The sequence below is a fragment of the Ruditapes philippinarum genome, unplaced genomic scaffold, assembly GCF_026571515.1.
Source record: "Ruditapes philippinarum isolate M1 unplaced genomic scaffold, ASM2657151v2 ctg3368_1_1_1_1, whole genome shotgun sequence".
In the NCBI taxonomy this organism is placed as follows: Eukaryota; Metazoa; Mollusca; class Bivalvia; order Venerida; family Veneridae; genus Ruditapes; species Ruditapes philippinarum.
In genome coordinates, this window is record NW_026854526.1 from 70,381 (window position 1) to 92,403 (window position 22,023).

At 31.3% G+C, this 22,023-nt stretch overlaps 1 protein-coding gene across 1 annotated transcript; it reads left to right on the plus strand.

The window, feature by feature from the left end:
- Positions 1-248: 248 nt before the first annotated feature.
- Positions 249-19,753, plus strand: LOC132740369 (fasciculation and elongation protein zeta-2-like). Its single transcript, XM_060728249.1, has 8 exons — positions 249-608; positions 13,856-13,964; positions 14,710-14,865; positions 16,681-16,792; positions 17,176-17,471; positions 18,063-18,138; positions 18,839-18,904; positions 19,562-19,753. The coding sequence occupies exons 1-8, from the start codon at positions 298-300 to the stop codon at positions 19,576-19,578; spliced, it is 1,143 nt and encodes a 380-aa protein (XP_060584232.1). The 5' UTR covers positions 249-297; the 3' UTR covers positions 19,579-19,753.
- Positions 19,754-22,023: the final 2,270 nt, after the last annotated feature.

Here is a 22,023-nt window from a genome sequence, read left to right on the forward strand (position 1 = left end):
CCGCATAATAATTATGCTGTAATAAATACTTATTTGACCCATTTTTTACTCAGTCTCAATTACCTTACATCATGATTTTATATTCTCCAGTAGATAGGGAGCGTTGAAGACCGGAGACCATTCATTAGTAGACCGATCAACCGCAAATTTTCGGCCCTTTCCGCCAATCTTCGGATATTGATCCGAAGACTGACGGAAATTACCGAAATGTCGGAAATCTGCGAGGTGTCCCGAATAATTCGCACAATCTCGGATGTATTTAATTTATGAAGGTGAAGGTCATATGATGAGAGGAAAATGGCCGAGCTACAATTTGAAGCTCCGTTGGCCAGTTTTGAAACTGAAGAATGGAATGATTTTAACGATTTTCAAACAGCTATGAATGCAGAATGTAAGAATAATGAAAAAAATGTTGAAGACACTAGTGAAAAGACTGATCCAGCGTCAGATAATTTTGGTGTAGGTGAAACATTCTCCGGCTCTTTGCAAGATCTTGTCAAATCTTTGGACGAAAAAATAACCAACTGTTTTTGTAATTATGATACAAATGTGGAGAAAATTGCACCAGTTCAGCTGAGGACTAAAGATGATCTTACTACTGATTGTCCGTATGTATTAATAGTTGATAGTTATGATTTGTGTGAGTCATCATGAAGTCATCATGCAAATATAAATTTTTTTGATTAAAACTAAAAGATTGCCTCCAGAATATAACAGAAAATCTATTAATGTACTAAAATGGGGAAGTCAAATGCCTTGACCACAAAGTTGGCCCAGGCCTAGGCTTGGCCGGCTATAGCTTAAGATATTTCAGCGAACAGGTTTTATAGTACTGCTAGACGTGTTCGCTGAAGCCAATCCCGTATCTAAAGTCAACCAGTACCGTGACATATTTATGTCATACTGTAATTCAATAAATCTGTGTGATCAGGACAAAAACTATTTTAATACAGGTAATTAGATATATTTGGGACACTTCAGTCTATATTTTTGAACACAGAACGTTTGATTGATGAAATAATCAGTGTTCCCATTTACGCACATATGTGCGTATTTTACGCATAAATGCCAAATTTTCACGTACAGAAATTTAGGCAAGAGGGTAAAAATACGAAAGTCGGAAACTTAATCATGTTTAATTCAAAAATTATTATTTTGAGCAATTTCTCAAACAAAAATCACTTAAAGTGCATTGAAATTGATGAAATGTAAGAAAATCTCCAAATTCGCAATGAAGTTTACAGACCCCCCACTGGGAATTATTGCCGTAAATTACAAATTTGAAATTTTTGTTTTATGATGCCTGTAAGAATAGCCGATGAAAACAATCTTGAAATATTAAAAAATATTAATTCTAATATAATTGTAATCAGCAACAACTGGAATTGTGAATGTTTCTGCAGAAAACAGACACATTTTCATTTGTCACATATTTTCGCGATGCCAATTTTGTTATCCAAAAAGGAAGCTTTGTTTTGTTCAAAGGTGTGTAGTAACGATTTATATGCTGTTGATAAATTAAAATAACTTAAATAATGGTTACATTAATTGAGATTGAGGTATATGCCAGTATGTGTTGGTCACAATGAATTTTACTTAAAGGGGGTGGGGAGTGGGTGAAGTGAATCTTGAAGAAAATAGATTAGTTGTCTGATGTATGGTTTTGGAATTATCCTTTAATTTCATATAATTATTGTACAAATTTATGAACCCCCTAAATTTTTTATTTCAAAGGTGAGGGGTAAAAATACCCACAATGAAAAATAGAAGTGGGAACACTGATAATGTCTGTTAACTGTGGGTTTACATTTCATAAAATTATCATGTGACTAGCAAGAATTTAGGTTCGGATACCTTTGCATGACATTTGGTGACCTGTGACCCAGATGCTATTTTTAATTGAAAACATGGCTTTGCAATTATGAATAAAGGTGTATTTATTCAATAACAGACATTGTACCAAAAACATGATGGATTTATACTTTTTTGAGTGATGATTCATGACTTATTTGTTTGTTTTTATTTAAAATTGTACACTTACTAAAAATAGTGTATGGTCCTTTACTAAAAATAGATGCTAGAATTCCCAAAACTTAAAGTCCCGCGAGATTTCATTTGAAAGCAGACTCCATATTGGTATATTTCCCTATTAAATACTTGGGTACACAATGTCATTGAAGTTTCATTTAAAAACAAATCATGAATTGATTCAAAATTGATTTGTTTATCAAATGGTATGTTTATTTGAGCCAAATTTGATTAATAAGGGTGATTTTATAGGTTTTTATGTACTGTACACAAACTGCCAAAATTCTGGTAGCCTTTCCAAATAGGGTTGACCCATAACTTTACTGTCACACAACGTCAAAATAAAAGCGACACATAAAGTTATGGAAGCCAGAACTAGCTCGGCTATGGACTACATATCTGTATTTAGAAGGAAATAAAATAAAAAAATGTGTACTATCTATCTATATTTCTATCTTCCATTTTCTTCCATTAATCAATTTAATGTCAAAAGATAGAAAAGTATATATATACATTTTTAAGTGTTTTTATGCCACCGCAGCATCTGCGATGCGGTGGCATATAGCGATTCACCTGTGTGTGTGTTTGTTTGTGTGTGTGTGTGTCTGTGTGTGTGTGTGTTATATAGATTATATAGTGAACTTAAAAAATCTTCTTGTGAAAAACCACTTGTCCAATTTCAACCAAACTTGGCAGGATTGATCCTTGGGTGAAGGCCTTCCAAAGTTGTTTAAAGAATTTCATTCCATGCAGAATTCTGGTTCCATGGCAACCAAAAGGAATTATAAGAATAAATTTAAAAAATCTTCTTGTAAAGACCCAAAAGGCCTAGAACTTAGATATTTTGCATAAGGCATTGTCTGGTAGACCTCTACCAAAATTGTTCAAATTATAGCCCTGGGGTCCAAATCGGCCCCGCCCCAGGGGTCATTGATTTTCACTATATGTACATATAATAAAAACTTAAAATACCTTCTTGTCTGAAGGTACCAGGCTTAGAGGTTTGATATTTGGTATGTGTTATTATCTATAGGTACTCTACCAAAGTTGTTCAAATTTTGCCTCTAGTGTCAAAATTAGCCCTGCCCCGGGGGTCATAGGTTTTCCTCATATGTTTATAGTAAAAACTTAAAAAATCATCTTCTCTAAATTGACAAAGGCTAGAGGTTAGATATTTTGCATGAAACATTGTGTAGTGAACCTCTAGCAAGATTAAACAAATTATAGCCCTGGGGTCAAAATTGGACCCATCCCCGGGGGTCATTGATTTTCACTATGTACATATAGTAAAAAATTAAAAAATCTTATTGTCTTAAGGTACAAGGCTTAGAGCTATGATATTTGGTATATGATATCATCTATAGGTACTCTACCAAAGTTGTTCAAATTTTGCCACTAGTGTCAAAACTAGCCCTGCCCCGGGGCCATAGGTTTTCCTTACATGTATATAGTAAAAACTTTAAAAAATCATCTTCTGGAATTGACAAAGGCTAGAGGTGAGACATTTTGCAGTAAACATTGTGTAGTGAACTTTTAGCAAGATTATTCAAATTAAAGCCCTGGGGTCAAAACAAAAAAAATGTGTTCCTACATTACTATTTTAGTGTTGTATTTATGCGGTGGCATAGCATTTTTTACAAATGCAATCTTGTTTTTAAACTTAAAGTAGCATGCTTCAAAAAGATAACAGAAAATCTACTGTTGTACTATAATATGGGGGATGTCATAGTCATACTCAAAGGCCTTAGCATAGTTCTACATGATACTGCTTTAAAATCGTTTACGATCACTCTAAGCCAGTATACATTGTATACAGTTGTAAGAGACAGCTATGAGATAAAACGGAATCCGGGAACCAGTCCCTAGCTCTTATTGAATAGATCCTTTGGTTCTTTTAAATGCCCAGTGTATTGCACTGATACATGCAAGGATAACCTGGATTTCTTACCAGTACACCTGTAGGTACCGTCCATAGGTGAAAAATCCCAAGGTTATAAACCAGGATCGAACCCAGGACCTCAGGAGTGATAATCAGTGGTCTAACCAACTGAGCTATCGCGCCACCACAATGTAACTTAATGTATGGCCATATAGTTACTGGATAATCTTTACATAAAAGAGATAAATAAAGAGTTCAATATTTCTTAACATGGGGCAGGGCAACACAAAATAGTTCTTTTCAAATATTGTAAAGTTTACTGTTTGTACATTGAAATAAATATCTTTAGTTAGATTATATTTTTTTGTATATCATATGTACATTATCATTTCCGTTATTGAAACCAATATAAATTAATTTTATTTCAATTTGAATAAACTCTAAACCCAACATGAATGAATAATATGACAACTGCGCCATGTTTCAGTCAAATTTGAAATGGACTGGAGGGCAGAGAACTCTCAACATGGGTATGACTAAAAGCAACAGGCGCAAAGTGTGCCACAGAAATATTTTTTAGAAAAACAGGCACAACCTATGCTCTTTTATGAAAATAATGGTGTTTTAAGTTATAAAACAGATTAAGGCTATTACTTTTTTGATATTTCGGTTTACTGACCTGCCAACTCCGAATTTTGGGAAAAAATTCTGTGTTGTCTTGAAATACGCCGCTTATGAAATTAAGATATTAATATTCTATGGGGATTTATATGTCTGACCCATTAGACTTGTCAAAGAAACGTCGAGAACATTTTTTAATGGAGTATATGAAAGAATGTCTGTTAAATGGGTCAAGCCATGTCTGTTAAATGGGTCAAGCCGTTCCCACTGACTTATAATTAGGCTTCGATCAAATTTCATCTATGCATGTATATGTGTAAAAAAATTATTGTAAGGCCCAAATGCGTAAAAATGTCTGAGAAAATAACTACAAAAAAACCAGCAAATTACTCAAGCAGTTACATTCAAGGACAGCTCGAGATAAATCTGATGCAATGATAGTAATTTAGATAAGAAGTGATCACTATTTTCAGATTTAACAAAAAGTCTTTAAAAGCCGATTGAATACGGGTTTTCAAACAAACAAAATAAAAAAATGCACTTACTCTTAATAGTTTGTCAATAATTGACCCGCTAATTATCCGATAAAAATATTTTCAACTTGGGCAATAATTGAACATTGACAGTTTTTTTTTTAACTTTTGATCTGTGCAAGTCAGCTGAGTTTCGGCACCTTTGATGATTCAGATTACACAGCAGTCAAAGATTGACCATTCTTTTGAAGGGCTGGTTTGCCACTTGTGAGAAGTCATCGTGTGTAGTTTTAAACAATGGCTATGTGATATTTTATTAATTTGTGAATGTGAATGCTCTTTTGTTTTCAGAGCAAATGTTTTTTGTGTATTTAGACAATGTGTGGAATAGACAATCGGCGATGTATTTCATTCCATTTCTCTAGTAAGTTAACTATGTATATGCACCACATTTATCACAGTCCGGAAAAGAAGATATGCTTACGGAATATCTTACCTTCAAGGCATTAAGATATGAAAACTGTGAATGCTACATTAGTCACATATTTAATCAAATTCAGTTTAATTGCAATTTAACATGCAAGATTCATAGCACTAGAGGCTTTCTATTACAAGTGGGAGTTTCCTGTCCATTAAATTTATCGTTACTAGCAGGGTTTTATCAGATGATGCTTAATACTGCATCCTATGCACATCAAATAACATGCAGGACCCCTACAAAATGAAAATCTGAGTCTATAGAGACACATTGAAAATATTTATCAATGAATGAAATATAGCTGCAAACTGAAATAGAGACATATCAAACTTTTGTGCCTTTTGTTGTTAGTAAGGCTTAGTGTCAGGATCTGTTATTAGATCATTTTGACAGAATTATGATCCTTTGTTGTTGTTTTTTCATTTGTTATATACATGTACAGAGAAATACTTCTCTGATTGCCCAACTCCAACTTTTTTCAAGGGATTGTAGCAAAATTTTACCAGCACTGTTAATTGTAACCAAGTGTAATAAGGGGTCAGTGGGATGAAGGTCATCAACGCTAAATTTTTGTCAAAAATAAATTTTACACAGGCTCATACAGCTTTTATTTATGGACTGGTGTCTTTCATATTTGGTAGGTACATAAATGTACCTTTGATGGTCCTGTGACTTTAGTTTTAATTTGGGGCCGCTAGATTCTAGGTCAATGTCTTGCATTTATATACAGGTATATAACTGTTTGAAACAAGAAGGAAAGCAAAAAATGAATTTTAATACCGGTACTGTCAAAAAAAATTCAAAAGTTGTAACATTTAGATATTTTCTGCTGTATGACTAGCCTGGGATTGGCAGGCATTGATATTTTTTACTGACTCATATCATACTCACTATTTCATACTTGATAATGTTTTGATAATAATAATTATGTCGATATTTGCCGAACAGAAGCACATAAAAAATTGACAGACTGGAACCCTGGCTAACTGTATGACACAAGGAAACAACAACATATCTTATCAAAATAAGATTTACAATGTAATTGGCAAGACATAGACAAAAGATCGGCCATTTTGAAAACAGTTTTTCATCATTTAAATCGCAGTAAATGGTTTTTTCGTGTTTCTGTTACATGTAAAACACAGGAACTTGAAATTCTATCAATATTTACAGTGTTTATTTATACTGTATAGGGGGTATATTTTGGATATTATCATAAATATTAATAGAATTTCAAGTTCCTGTGGTTAAAATCACTAAATGTTATATTGCTCAAATTTTAAAAATTAAAACTGTCTTTATTTTATAACTCAAAATTATTTTTTCATCAAATAAGAATATTTATAAAATGATGATTGTTTCAGTCATGAGGACTATTGTGACTTTTTGCAGAAATGAGTAAAATGTTGTTCTGTTTTACGGAAAATATAAAGATTTGAAATATTTTGCACTAAAACTTTGTTGTTTAGATGTATTTTGTCATTTTGGACCAATGTTAACACTGGTCACATGGAAATTTGCCATTTAAATTACCATGAATTAAGTGATAATGCAAAATTAGATGTGTTGACTATATGACTCTTGCAAGATATTTAAATTTGTTAACAATTTTTCTGAAGCAAGTTGTACATATATGTAATTTGTAAAAGTTTGTTTGTACCCCACCCCCACCCCCCCCCACACGGAACGTCGGTGGTTCTACTCAGGTGCCCGTTCGTGCCTGAAATTATGCATGGAAGGGCACCTAAGGTCTTCCTCCACCAGTAAAGCTGGAACGCGATATGACCTACACTGTGTCGATGTGACGTAAAACCCAAAACAAACAACCCCCCCTCCCCCGAATCAGCTTGGAAAACCCTTAATATAATTAATTCTGGTTACTGTTAAGAATGCTGGTGGCATATTTGTCTACCAAACACAGGTTCTTTGTTTTTTTGTATTCGTTAAAACCAAACTTATGATGCATGTGAATACACATGTACATGTATCTTGGAAGAATTTTATGGTACTGGTACAAGTATATAAAGAACTTTTAAGAATGTAATGGCCATGTAGCCAAAAGCTCTTGTGAATGGTAGCAAAAACTAATTGTTTCATACAAACAGTGGCTCAGACATTTTCATTTTGTTGTTAACTTGCTGTCTGTTAAATATGGCATTGCCATTTGAGAATTTCATTTAAGAATTTAACTGATTAAATTATTAAGATACTTTTAGCGGTAGCTTTAATGAAATTTTATTTCTTCTGGACTTCAGACTGATAGATGCCATAGAAAATTTTGAAAATCAGTGCGACCCCTTGTCTAATTAATTAATTTAACTACACAATTGTATAAACTACATGTTCTGAACTTTATATCAAGTGCTTTCTTTATAGTATGGTACAAAAGTATTTCACTATTGATTACACTATATGGTATGAGTGACGAGTCTCCTTGTCTGATGTATACATAGTATAGCAGTCATACAATATTGTTCAAACACACCAACAATCAATATACCAGGCAGTGTGAGTCAATAGTTTTCCTCCCATGTTTACAGCTGGAGAGATTCCGCCACTGTGATGGTTCATCATTGGTGCATGTATTTGTGGAAACATGACTAACACAATGATGTTTGTTATTTTTTTTCAAAACTCATTAACCTCAGAAAGTGTTTTGAATATTAATGGTAAAAATGTCTTGAAAATTGTTAATGATAAATGGCCTTAAACAGGTCTAAAACTTGAAGAAAAAGGGGCTTTGAAACCAGTACAAAATATCAAAAGATATGTTGATATAAATATTTAAGGCACATTATGCTTGAAACAAATAAATTTTTCATAGCCAAACATGAGTTTTATAGCAATAGTTTTATAGATACTTATCACTGAATGTGAAATTATTTGTTATAAAAGTAGTAAAATGTAAACTAAGTGGTATTTTGACTTCCAGTCAAAATACTAAACCGCTTTAAGTGTACTAATTGCCAAAAGCTTTTACCAACCCATAGTAAACTGATTTATTTAGCAATCTAAATTATCTTTTTTTAAAACTTAAGTTCAATAACTACATATGGAAACATAGCTATGGTTTTATTATTACAAATATCTCTGCAATTGATAAAATTGTGACAGTAAGACACAAATGTCAAAAATCATTTGTCACAGAAAAATTTCATCTATTTCAAGGATCAAGCCAGTGACCTCTGATTTATAAAATTGAGTTAAGCAGAATGGCAATACTAACTATTGCAGAATGTTAGTATAATTTAGTGTTTGACTATCAATAGCTTCAAAAGTTCCTGTATTGGTGTTTTACTAGAACATTAACATTTGGCTATCATTATATCAATTACATTATTTGGTTATAAATGCAGTAATGCAGGCAAATTAAATATGCCTTTAATGTATAAGAGCTAGAGGATATACTAGCTTATTGATGCTATTCGATGCATTCCGGTTATACTTGATATAATTGAAATATTGGCAGTCCCTTAATTGAAAATGCCAAAAGTCAATTTAAGAAAATCCAAGTACATGTAGGTTGATTGATCAAACTTAAGTTTGTCATGAATAAATGCTTGTTTTGTGCAAGACGTTATAAAAAAGCAGATTGTTACATAGTATTATTACATTCTTTTAATTTTATAAAGTATATACATTCTTTTAATTAAAGTATTATTAAAAAAGGTATAAAAACGATCTGTACATCAGGCCAGCATATGCATTCATGCAAACCCAGACCAGACTGTTAAGATTTGATATTTTGGTGCTGAAATCTTTGTAACTTTTAATGGACTCTTCCAAATTCAAAGAAGGCAAATCAAGCAAGGAAAAAGATTGAAACAGATTTTTTAACAGCCTCTATGTAACAGATGTTTGTTCCTAATAGGAGGAACATAAATAATGTATATCAAACTAATAGATACATTACAGTAAGCTGTTAACAAGTGTTTTTCCTATAATAATGTTATAGATTCTTTAAACATGATCTGCTCTCCATGTTAATAATTGAGGTTATTTTGGCTGTATCTCCAAATGTTTCTAATGCTATTGATTAAAAGGATCATGCAGTGAATAATTACCAGCATAGTTTTGTTAAGTCTCTGTAGACTGTTTATAGTTTAAGATGAATTTATAAAGGAAACCAAATTATACTTCTGATTCTCATTATTATAATATTATTAAATGTTTGTAATTTTTTACTAAAATCTGAACTACATGTATTTATGAAGGAAGGGTTACAAGAATAAACATTGTTCCTCCTTATTTCAAGTTTGTATTATAATTGATATCTTTTACTTATTGTGTCGCCTCTACGGAGTAGTGGCGACATATAGGGATCACTTCTCCGTCATCTGTCTGTCTGTCCGTCCGTCCGTCACAAAACTTGTCCGGACTACTCCTCATAAACTACTGGTGCAATTTCATCCAAACTTTACAGAAATTATCAGTACCAAGTCTAGTTGTGCATATTGTCAGCATTTGCCTGTTCAATGATTTTTGTAAGAGTTATGGCCCTTTAATAATTTTTATTTTTAAAGTTTGTGCGGACTACTTCTCTTATACCACTAATGCAATTTCATTGAAACTTTACAGGATTGATCTGTAGCTCAAGTCCTTGCACATATTGCACAGGTTTTCCGGTTGAATGATTTTTGGCCAAGTTATGGCCCTTTGATAAAAAGGTGTTTTTTTCTGTGTTAGTTGCCAGATACACAAAATCTTGTCCGAACTACTCCTCATAAACTACTGGTGCAATTTCATCCAAACTTTACAGGAATGATCAGTACCAAGTCTAGTTGTGCATATTGGCAGCATTTTCCGGTTCAATGATTTTTGTAAGAGTTATGGCCCTTTAATATTTTTTATTTTTAAAGTTTGTCTGGACTACTCTTATACCACTAATGCAATTTCAATGAAACTTTACAGGATTGATCTGTAGCTCAAGTCCTTGCGCATATTGCACGGGTTTTCCGGTTGAATGATTTTTGGCCGAGTTATGGCCCTTTGATAAAAAGGTGGGTTTTTTTCTGTGTGTTGCCAGATACACAAAAGCTTGTTCGGACTACTTATCATAAAGTACTGGTGCAATTTTATCCAAACTTTACAGGAATGATCAGTACCAAGTCTAGTTGTGCACTGTCCGTCTGTCTGTCTGTCGGTCTGTCACAAAACTTGTTCCAACATGAAATTGGCCATCATGAGACGACACATGTGATCACTGATCGCTCTTGTATATATAATTATAAGTTTTTATATCAGTTGGAAAACCCAACAAATGGCAACAATTGTACATATGGGTGTGTATATATGCAGGGACGACTAGTATAACAGGACAAACAACTAGGGATTAGCACTGTTTTATCTCCTTGGATACAAATGTAGTTGGCATACTTGTCGCCATTTTGTTTTGTTGATAGGTCTTAAGGGGTTTCTTTTTGTAAAAAAATAAGAGATTTATAATTATGTTAACTGATGTAAGTCCTTTCATATTTAAGTTTTGTTCACAATTTTCATGATATGAAAATTTTCCAATGTTTTTTTTATAAAACTGACTTTTAAATGATAATCTATCAATTTGACTCTCAATTGGACACCAGCATCAATGCTGTATGCTTATAGTCATTAGTTGTTTGTCCCCTCATACATGTACTATATACCAATTATAATGGATTGACAAATTCTCTTTAAAAAAAATTATGGATGGCAAAATAACTCTGTTTATTACATTCATTGAGTTATTTAGAGTTTGGTGTACATTTAATAGCTGTAATATAATATTGTGTACAAGTTTCAAACATGACTGTTATTGAACTGTTCACTATTCTTGGACAGCAAATAGAAGACTATTCTACAGTAAACTTTAATACTGAAAAGAAGAAATCAATTTACATTTCTTTAGGTCATATATTTATTCATAGGTATAGTTATTCATAATTGCAATTCAAACAACATTGTGTGTATATGTTTCACAAATTGCTTTGTGTATTTTTTAAGGAACTCAAGTTCATGAAAAAAATGTCGCCCCTAGAATTTTTATCATGGTGATGATCTGTAATCTACACTTCCTCAGTGAATGCATTCAGCAAAGATTTTGTGATAAATGTATTGGTTAGGATGAGGAGAGATAGCTACTGTAGATAGACTTGGAACGATAAATAATATATGACACTGTCTCACTTAGCCATATCACAATTGGAGATGTAATTCCTGTGAAAATACATTGCACTATGTGCAGCTTTTATTTTGAGAATTGTAATGATGAACACGCATTCCTTAATGGAAGTTCATATTGTGAGAATTTAAATTTTTTACCCATATGCTTTTTGAAAATTTTTGCCCAATATTGTGAAAACTAGGAAATGAAATATTTGGCAAATTGTATGAATGAATGCATGCAATGCTTGAAAGAGAAATGCAAATGAATTCTTGTTGTGCATGTATAATTAGATTCCTGGAATTGAGTGGGTAAAATAATAAAATATTTCAGTAAAATTAAATTTTAGTTTACTTAATTACATACATGTACATCCAAGTTGATAAAAAAATCTAGTGGTTGACTTAATTACATGTAGTATTAATCTGTATGTAATAAATGTAATTGCATACATAGGGGGCCTGTACATTTATACTGACCATTAATATTCTGGATGCTAGAAAAACGATCATGATGTACATGTAGCTTGCTCTCTTGAGCTATAAAGAATGTTCAATTAGTTTTGTTTTGAAAAAAATTGTTATTAAGAACTTTTTACATGTAATGATGTAGTTAAGTAATTTTTTTTTCAGTAAGTTGAGTTAAAAAGTATTTTCAATTAGTTTATATGTATTATGTAGTTGTAAAGTATTTTCAATTTCAATTCAGAATATTCAATTAGTTGAGTTATAAAGTATTTTCAGTAACTTAGTACTAACTATACTGTTTGTCATGTACATAAGGTAGTTAATGTTTTCTGAAAGTAACAATAAACCAACTGAAATGTTTTTCATGCTTGTAGTTGGCTCAGAGTCCCGGAAACTTAAATGTAACAAAAAAATATGCGGTTTTAACTTTATATTTGATTTTATAGCAAATTACAAGCTACATGTACAAATAAAGGTAATAAGAAAATGATCTCAAAGGTTTGAAATGAAATCCAAGTTTCTGCTTGTAGTGTTATATTAATTGAAGACTTGGCTGTGTTCTGTTTTATGTATAACCTATAGAGTAATAGAGTAACAATAAACCTTGTAAATTAACTGGATCTGGTCATACTGCCAATTCCAGAACAAGATTTTATGTTTTCCCTATCTAATGTTTTTGAGAGGCTTTCAACTTGGTGGCCTTAAAAAACTGTAATAGACTTGTAAGTCTTATAACCCTTTAATACATTACTATTCTAATTATTTGTGAATTTGGAAGTTGTAAAAATAGTGTAACCAAGGGGGTGAATTACATTTTAAAGTGTAACCAGAACTATACAACATGTTTAGACTGGTATGCCTCTACGTGTATATTGATGGTATAGAAAAATCATTATTTCCTATTCAGTACCAGGGGTTGAATTATGAAATATTAATATACAATGTATAACAGTTTTATGCCAAGTTAGATCATTCTACATGTATATATATATTTTAAAATAACTATTGTTGATTTCTGGAAGTGGTAGTTCAGTTTTGAAAGTGAAGAATATTTCAGTTACTAAATTCAACCACTTTATTGTGAACTTACTATTTTTTACATATAATAAGAATATATTTACATCTATTTTATGAGCATGTTTATGTAGCAAAATTTGCCTGAAATTCCCCTACAAGGAAAAGCACTATGCTCTCACCTAAAAACTGTAATATGAGAGAAAGGGAGCCCTTTAATAATTCTCACATCTTTTAACTATAACTACTAAATCAAGTGAATCTTGGCAATGTATTTTAGAATTGATTTTTTTTTGTATTTGCCATAGTATTGAATGAATCATTGTTGTTTCCTACTTAAATGTCAATTTAAATGAGTTTTCCTGATTACTCACTATAACAGTTAGTTATTTTAAGTAAACACAACAGGTTTACAAAGACTTTGGAGTTGTAGTTTTTTAATCCTGTACAATTTTACACTCTGTTGTTCCGAAATAATCATTTTATTATGTAAATTTTAAAATTCTCTGCAAGGAGCATATTTATATATTATTTTTGGCATATTTTTCGTAAAGTGCTCCCAACTGATTTATGTAAGAGTTTAAAAAAAATCCATTTATGCCTTTTGGCATCTAATTTCCTTTATTTTCTAAGTCCATGAAATTTCAGTAGATAAAGTCACAAGGCTAGTTTATGTTTACTTATTCAATGTCAATTTGTTTCTTCTGAGCATTTTACACAAATGTCTGTATTAAAGTTTAATGTATTTATTTTCAGGACATGGTGGACTATAACAGGACAGTATGGAAATATTCTACCCATAGACTGGTCACAATCTTATGCAAGAAAACTACAAGAAAAAGCTTTAAATCTTGGTGAAAGAAAGGTATGGTTAAGTTCAATTCAAGGAAAATCACTAACTAAATCTAGATGAAGTACTATTCAAGAAAAAACAACAGACACTTAATCTAGGGAATGATAACTAAGGTTCAGTTGAATTTAAGAAAAAGCTCTAAATTTTTTGGGGAAAGAGTATGGTTAAGCACAATACAAATCAAGCATAATTTTAGGGGAAAAGGGTATTGTTCAGCTTAATACAAAAAAAAAACAACAAAAAAAACCACCAGCATTATATTGGTTGGGGACTGGGTGTAGTTTTGGTTAGGTCCAACTCCTAAAAAGTGCTGAAGCTGGGGGAAAGAACAAAATGGTTAAGTTCAATTCAACATTCCAAGGAAGCTCCATTCATTTCTAAAATAGGACAAAAGTACAAGGTAGTGTCTGTGACTTGATGCATTAGATACATTCATTGGCATTGTTACAGTGTGGATACTGAACCATTGTGGTATTGTAAAGTTACTAATTAAAATTCATACAAATACAAGAAAATATAAATTGGAAAAAAAATCAGACACAAGTGGAAAAAAAAATGGAATGCACATGGTCAAATTGTGAAGAGCAATATGCCTGACATGCCTGCAACGTTAAACAAAATAATTGTAATATTAATCTAAATGAAGAATAAGAGGAACTTATCTTGAAACTGTCAAGTGATTTCTTTAATTTGATATTGAAATAAACTGTGTTTAGGTATAGGAATACTTTGTTGATTTTATTTTCATGTAATTTAGACACCAGAACCTGTGAACCTTGACCTATCTGATGATGAGGAGTTAGCAAATGCGATGGACTATCACTCAATGATCATCAATAGTCATCACCATACAGATGAAGATCATGTTGTAACAGCTGATGAAGTCATTAGTGAGTTAGAGATGATGATGGAGGTATGTTGTAGAGAAATTCCTAATGTTTTTCAAGGGAAGTCTCAAATAATTGATATGTTAATATGCTTGTGTCATAATTAATTGATTTGGTTATGTTTGCCCCTCGACTAATACATACATGTATTATTGGTAAATATTTCTGCCTCTCTACTTATGGATATGGTTGATATGACTGCCTCTTAATCAAGGTATATGGTTTATATGTTTGCCTCTTAATCAAGGCATATGATTAATACATGTATGTCTGCCTTTTAATATAGGTATATGGTTTATATGCCTGCCTTTTAACTAATGAATATTAGAAATGTGTGTGCCTCTTTATCAAGGTATATGGTTTATATGTCTGCCTCTTAATCAAGATATATGGTTTATGTCTGCCTCTTTAATCAAGGTATATGGTTTATATGTCTGCCTCTGAATCAAGATATATGGTTTATGTCTGCCTTTTAATCAAGGTATATGGTTTATGTCTGCCTTTTAATCAAGGTATATGATTGATATGTCTGCCTTTTAATCAAGGTATGTGGTTTATATGTCTGCCTCTTAATCAAGGTATATGGTTTATGTGTCTGCATCTTAATCAAGGTCTGCCTTTTAATCAAGGTATATGGTGTATATGTCAGCATCTGAAATCAAGGTATATGGTTTATGTCTGCCTCTTTATCAAGGTATATGCTTGAGATGTCTGCTGTCACTTAACCAAGATATCTTTAGTTTTTTATGGTTTTATAACTCATTTAAGCTCTTATATGTCTATGCAAATGATTTTTCAACACTCCAGGGTTATTTCTAGAATTGATAGAGATAATAAAGAAATCAAAACAGGAAAAGCTTTTACATTTGAGGGAGAAAGATATTGATCTACACTGATTATAGAGGACTAATGACTTATACACTTTCATATTGTTTATTTTAACATTATTCTCAAATTCCTTAATGTGTATGCTAGTACTTTATACAGCTTAGTAGAGTTTTCCAAATAGCAGTTTATGGCAAAATCTATTGATCTAGATACCTTAAAATTTAGACTTTTATGAGATTGTAGAATTACATTGTTGAATAAATGGAACATATTTTCTTCTCTCTTTCTCTCTTAAGTGAGTTTTTAACATTATATTATTGTACTTTGTATTAATCCTTAAAATGCTAAATATCTTAAATGGACTTGTTCATCTTTTAAAGGGAAAATTTCAAAATATTTACTGACTGAATAACAATTAGTGCAAACTTTGATCAGATGGCACAGATATGCTAGTTGATCTTGGTCTGTTTTAGTGGCATTGGTAGAATCTGTTTCCACCAGCAGGCTCAGTGTTAAAATAAAAACAATGAAGGAACATAACTAGACAGTGTATTCCATGGTTTTTAAAAAAAAATAAAAACAGTACATACGTAATATTAAATTGTAGTATCTTTCTGAGGCTTTGTATTTTGCTACAAGCAGCGGGATATCAATTTCCCAACGTTGTGAGTAGAAAAATACATAGTATCAGAAAGCAACTACAACATAATTTTCCTTTTATTATATACGTTTTTGTTCTATTCAGAAAATAAATTCATGACTGACGGATGAATATGTAATTCTTGCAAACCGGCCATGCATTCCTGTTTCCAAATGCAACGTTATACAAAACTAAGACTGGAACCAATGTCGAAAATAGTCTGGCACTTCCATATATGGTACCGTATTTGTCACTTACATAATATGGAAATTTCTATCCGTTTAAGCGTATTTGCATTTCAAGATTTGCGTGTATTTTAGGGAGAAAATTTATAGGTATATAATATAATTAAATATGTTACTTTGTGTTTCAGGATAGTGGTACAGATCGCAGTGAGTCAGAACCAGAATTCCCAGAAATGCCAACATCTCCCTACACTAAATTAAAGGAGACTTTATCACAACTACCAAAGTATTCAGTTGAAGGTAGAAATAAATATTACATGAACTCTTCTTTGTATATTTTACCAGTAATATTTCTTCAATGGACACTAGTAGTGTAACTGGGATATCATCTCAAGACTTTAATTATGTAATAAAAAAAAATCTTAATTTAATGCAAAGTAAAGCAATTTTAAACAATTGATAGTAGATTTTTTATTCTGTGAATTTAAAACTTATTTCATTAGTTGAAGGCATTCTGTAAGAATTCTAGGGAATTAGACAACTAGTAGACTGCATGGATATGCCAGCTGTATTTGCTTGATACTGATTACATGGACAAGTTGTTTTAGTCAGCCTTCAAATGTAAATATGTTGATGGAACTATTCACATCTTGTATGTGTATGTATATGTATTTATATTTCAGAACTTAAAGGAATGTCCAACACGGCCATTAACGAGTTACTTAGTGATTACGAACTCACAATAAAAGAGTTATCGGAAACCCTAGTCCAGGAATTGGCGTTACGTGATGAGTTAGAATACGATAAGGAGCTCAAGAATCAGTTCATTTCACTACTGCTGAATATACAGAAGAAACGGCGAGAGGCAAAAGTGGACAAAAAGCGACGAAAAAGTAAAACTCTATCACCGAACAGTAACCCTTCTGTTGTTAGTGGTAACAACAATAACAGTCCTACAGCAGAATCTGGACCAAGTGTGGTAAGAAGCTGGTTAAGCTAACCGTCTCATTTTCTGTTATAATTTATTTCCCAGTTTCACTTTAGGTGTTAAAGTTGTGTAGAAAAGTGATTCAACTTTAAAAATGTGCTCAAAGGCATTTGAGTATTCAAATTTGTAGATTTGGCTGTTACTGTGTCTAAAGCTACTGTTAATTATGACTTGTCTGTTTATTCCTTCAAGGATTTGATCAAATATTCTTTCTGAATAATATTTTTTTAGCTCCGCTTATACTAAGATTTTCCAATTTTTCTTTGTACAATTTCATTTCTCTTATAATGAAAGCACTCTGTTTTTAGATATCTATTAATTCACTTTAAAGCTTTAATTGAAAGAGACAATGTCAGCAGTTAATGATGAAATACGTGCTGTGTTTATAGTGATGCTGCTGAGAAATCTAATGGAATAAATTACTTAAAATGGTCATCGTTGTTTCATATAATAACATTGAAGATATTGCATAGTTCATATAACTTGTTGCTATTTTAAAACTTTTGTAGCTTTAAACAAAAGAACTTGAAAAAATTTAATTATTGTTTGGAAAAGTACATTTTATGTTGATTTCTTTTTCAGTTCCTTAGTACAGTAATACCCTACCATCCACAGCAGGGTGCAGCCAATTCAGAACAGCTTCAAATATACATAAAGAGTAAGTTGTTGGAAAAAGTAATTGCAAATGAAATGAAAAAAGTCTGTTTCTTTACTGTACATATGAATTTGACAAAATATTTTTATTCATTAATGTACAAAAGAGTAATTAGAGCAACTAATCATTGATTATCTATAGATCCTGCAATTAGCTGAACATTTTAAAATTATTATCCTCAGATCATCAAGATTAGGGTTGTAAAGAAATATTCTTAGCTCTAACTCAGATCTCTGGTCAGAAACCAGCTTACATTGTACACTTACATGTACCAGTAAAACTCCAGAGATTCCAGATAAGGTTATATAACCGTGAGACAATGTTTAAGTAAGGGAACTTTGAATTTTATCACTTTGTCATACAAACTCATATACTGATGTTTTTATGTAAGTAATTATATTAAAGTCTTATAAAAGCAAGATTGTGTGGAGGCGTGGCTGACTGGTTAACATGTCTGAATAGTTATCTAAGGATTGCTGACCACATGGGTTTAAACCCTGTCAGAGGCAAGCCATTGTTTTCTTGAGCTGAAACTTTACATTCATTGCTTAGTACTGGTTTGTTTGTGTTTCAACAAGCTTCAAGCTGCCAACACAAACTAAAATAAATTTGTATAAACAAGAAGTAAGAGTAGAACTTAATACAATTAATACAAACTGTAGATATTGCCAATACACTTCATGTCATATGATTTGTTTTCCAGTATTAAGGGCTATTAATGAAGACAGTCCAACTGTACCCAGCCTACTTACAGACTACATCCTTAAAGGTATGAATGTTATACAGCTTAATTATCAGTACAGTTTGTTTGAAAATTTTGTAATGAAATTAAACTCGGAAGTATAATGTTTGATCAGAAACCTTAGAAGTAAACCATTATTTATATAAATACCTTGGTAGTTCAGATCAATTCACCTGAAACTCTTGCTTTATTATTATTAAAATTTTTTTAGTTGGTTTTAATGTTCTGTCAGATTTATTATGGCTTTTTCTAAAAGAGACTTGTGTATGTAGGCTTGTATAGGCATCATTCTAGATGTTAGTTGTTCTGATGGTAATACTTGGGTTATGGTTCATCATCATCACATGTATCTATAGTTTGATATATTAATCAGGCATTGCTTAGCCTTTATGTGACAAGCCTTAGCCACCAGTATAGAGCCAGGCCAGCCTGTATTTCTGTGCTGTCTGACCAGACTTTATACTATCAAATTTTCATCTTGATATCCCCAAAAGTTCTGAAAATGAAAGCTGGTCAAATCCAATTAAGGGTTCAACACTACCACCATACTGTTATAGCTAAACACACATGGAGGATTGGGTAACAGAATGTGTAGCCTCAGTAAATAAAGACTTTACTTACTTACTTTGCATACATTATACATTTGTTGTTTGCTTATTGATAATGTATTATTATATATTTCAGTATTATGTCCTACATAGAATGTGTATGCCAAAGGGGACCAGTCATCCAAACAAAGTGCAATATAGATAGCTTTAGAGATTTTCTGTGTAACCATGGTTATATGTTTGAACTTAAAATATCCAATGCATGCCTCATTTTTACATAGATCTTAATGTTGGTTGTGTAGTGTGATACATTATTGTTTGAAATTTTATCTTACAAAAAAACATGGAGTTTTAATTATTTTCTGCTGTGAACAAGAATTATTGTGTAACTTTTAAAATACTTTAGTACAAACAAATGTGTTGGTTCAAAATTAAAGAGGTTATGTTGTTTGGGTTTCTTTCTGACAGATCACTAGATCTATCTTTATAGTGATATGGTTTTATTCTTTACTTGATATTTAGGTACTATTTGAATCTGTTTATACATGAAACGAGGACTAGCATTTAACCCAAAGGTTGTGTATATAGTAACAATATGAAAAGCTGTAGAAATTACAAAATGTATTGAAAGATAAGTATAAGTGGACTAAAAATTTTAAAAAGGGCTAATTGTTAAAAATTTCTTGTTTCTGTAAGACTAAGAATTTTCATACGGTTAATTGCAGTTTTGATAAAAATATGGGGCATGAATCTGCAATTTTATATTTCCAACCTACCCTGTTGTTAATTATATTATTCAATACCAGAATCCTACATTAATATTTCAAGCTAAGATGATTAAGGCTACTACATGTCTTTAATTATGTCATTTTTGTCTTAATTGAGTCAATAATTCATGAAAATCCTGGGAGCCAGTGATAGTAATAAGCAAGGGAGATAATTCTAGTTTGTCTGACAGTATCTGTAATTTAATATTTAATTGAGATATTCTTGAGATCTTTGATATTACAGTGAGAATGGTTGTTTTTTATCTGTGCTTAGATTTAAAATTTCACTACATATACTATTGATAAGACTTTATATTTTGCATCTTTTGCTTAATTACCTCATTTCATTGTTGAATTCTGTTTAAATTGCCTTTTATATATAGAATGTTCCCACTCTTACTTACTAGTATATGAATAGGTTGAAAGTGTTGACTTAACGTCTAATTTATGTCAACAGACATCGGAAGTTGAATGAACTTTTTTGTTGTGTATTGCTAAACATGTGTTAGATGTAGATTCTGTGACGAAATGATGACTAGAAGTGTATTGAAAAAATTTCAGTATCTTTTCATTTTTTGTATGAACTATACAGTAAGATTGAGTATACATGTAGTCAATGCTTTTCTTACATATTTTATAAATGTGTAAGCTTTCTTGTGTACTGTAGAATGCTTATAATATCATTACATATACTTAAAAGTATGGTATCAGTAGAAAGTCATCATAAATAGCAATATATACATGTGTATAATTTACACAAATTGTCATTTCATATAGAAATATTAAATGAGTATTATACAAAATGTTATAAAGTGAGCATTTAGTGAGCACAAGTTGACAACAAATGTGAGATTCTTTCTACATACTGATTCAAGAAAGTTTGAAAATCCTGAAAAACAGGAAAAAATCAGTTGACGGGCCATATTATCAAAAGTGTTGCGTATGTTACATTGCAAACAAGTGAAGTCATACGATATTAGTTTAAACATATTTATTTCCCGAATATATACATTTACATATATACATATACAACACTAATCAAACATTTTATATTCAAGAAAAATATTACAACAGAAGACTTGAGTCTAAAATTCTTCCCTTTTGCAATATTTGATTTAATTTATGTTCACATAATATAAACCTGCTATGTAAGGACGAGCAAAAGACTGCAATAATCAAATTATCACATTTTATTTTCTATAGAAACATGAATTTTTTTTTTCTTTTATATTAGTGTTTACTAAATCAACAGTATGTTATCGACAATCAAATTATATTTTATATTTTGAAAAAAAAATGATAATGAAAGATGAAACATTAATAAGATTTAAATGTCACTAGATATAGCATATAAACAGTAAAAGCTGTTTTACAATAGTGTAGGAATCATTAGATTTTAACCATAGTTTCACAACAGAAATAAAAAATAATGTTTTTTTTTTTGCTTTGTGCATAATCAGTTAATGTAACAAAGCAAACTAAGTGATTGTTGTTTATGTTATTGTTGTTTTGTTACATTGTGTACAGCAACAGTTTGTAATAAGAAATCAATCCTGTCTCTGTTTATGTAACAGATTTTTTTTATAACATTGTTAACAGCAACAGTTTATGTAATGAAAAATCCTGTCACTGTTAAATTAGCTGTTACAGCAAAGTAGATTTTGTATATGTAACAGTTGCTTTATATTACTGTGTTATAAGATTTTTTGCCCAGATCTTTGCTATTATAACAGTCCCATTTCAGTAACAGAACCCACTGGTCATTTACTGTATGTACTATAGATCGCTTTTGTAATCTTTAATATATGTACAAAGACATAAAACATTTCAT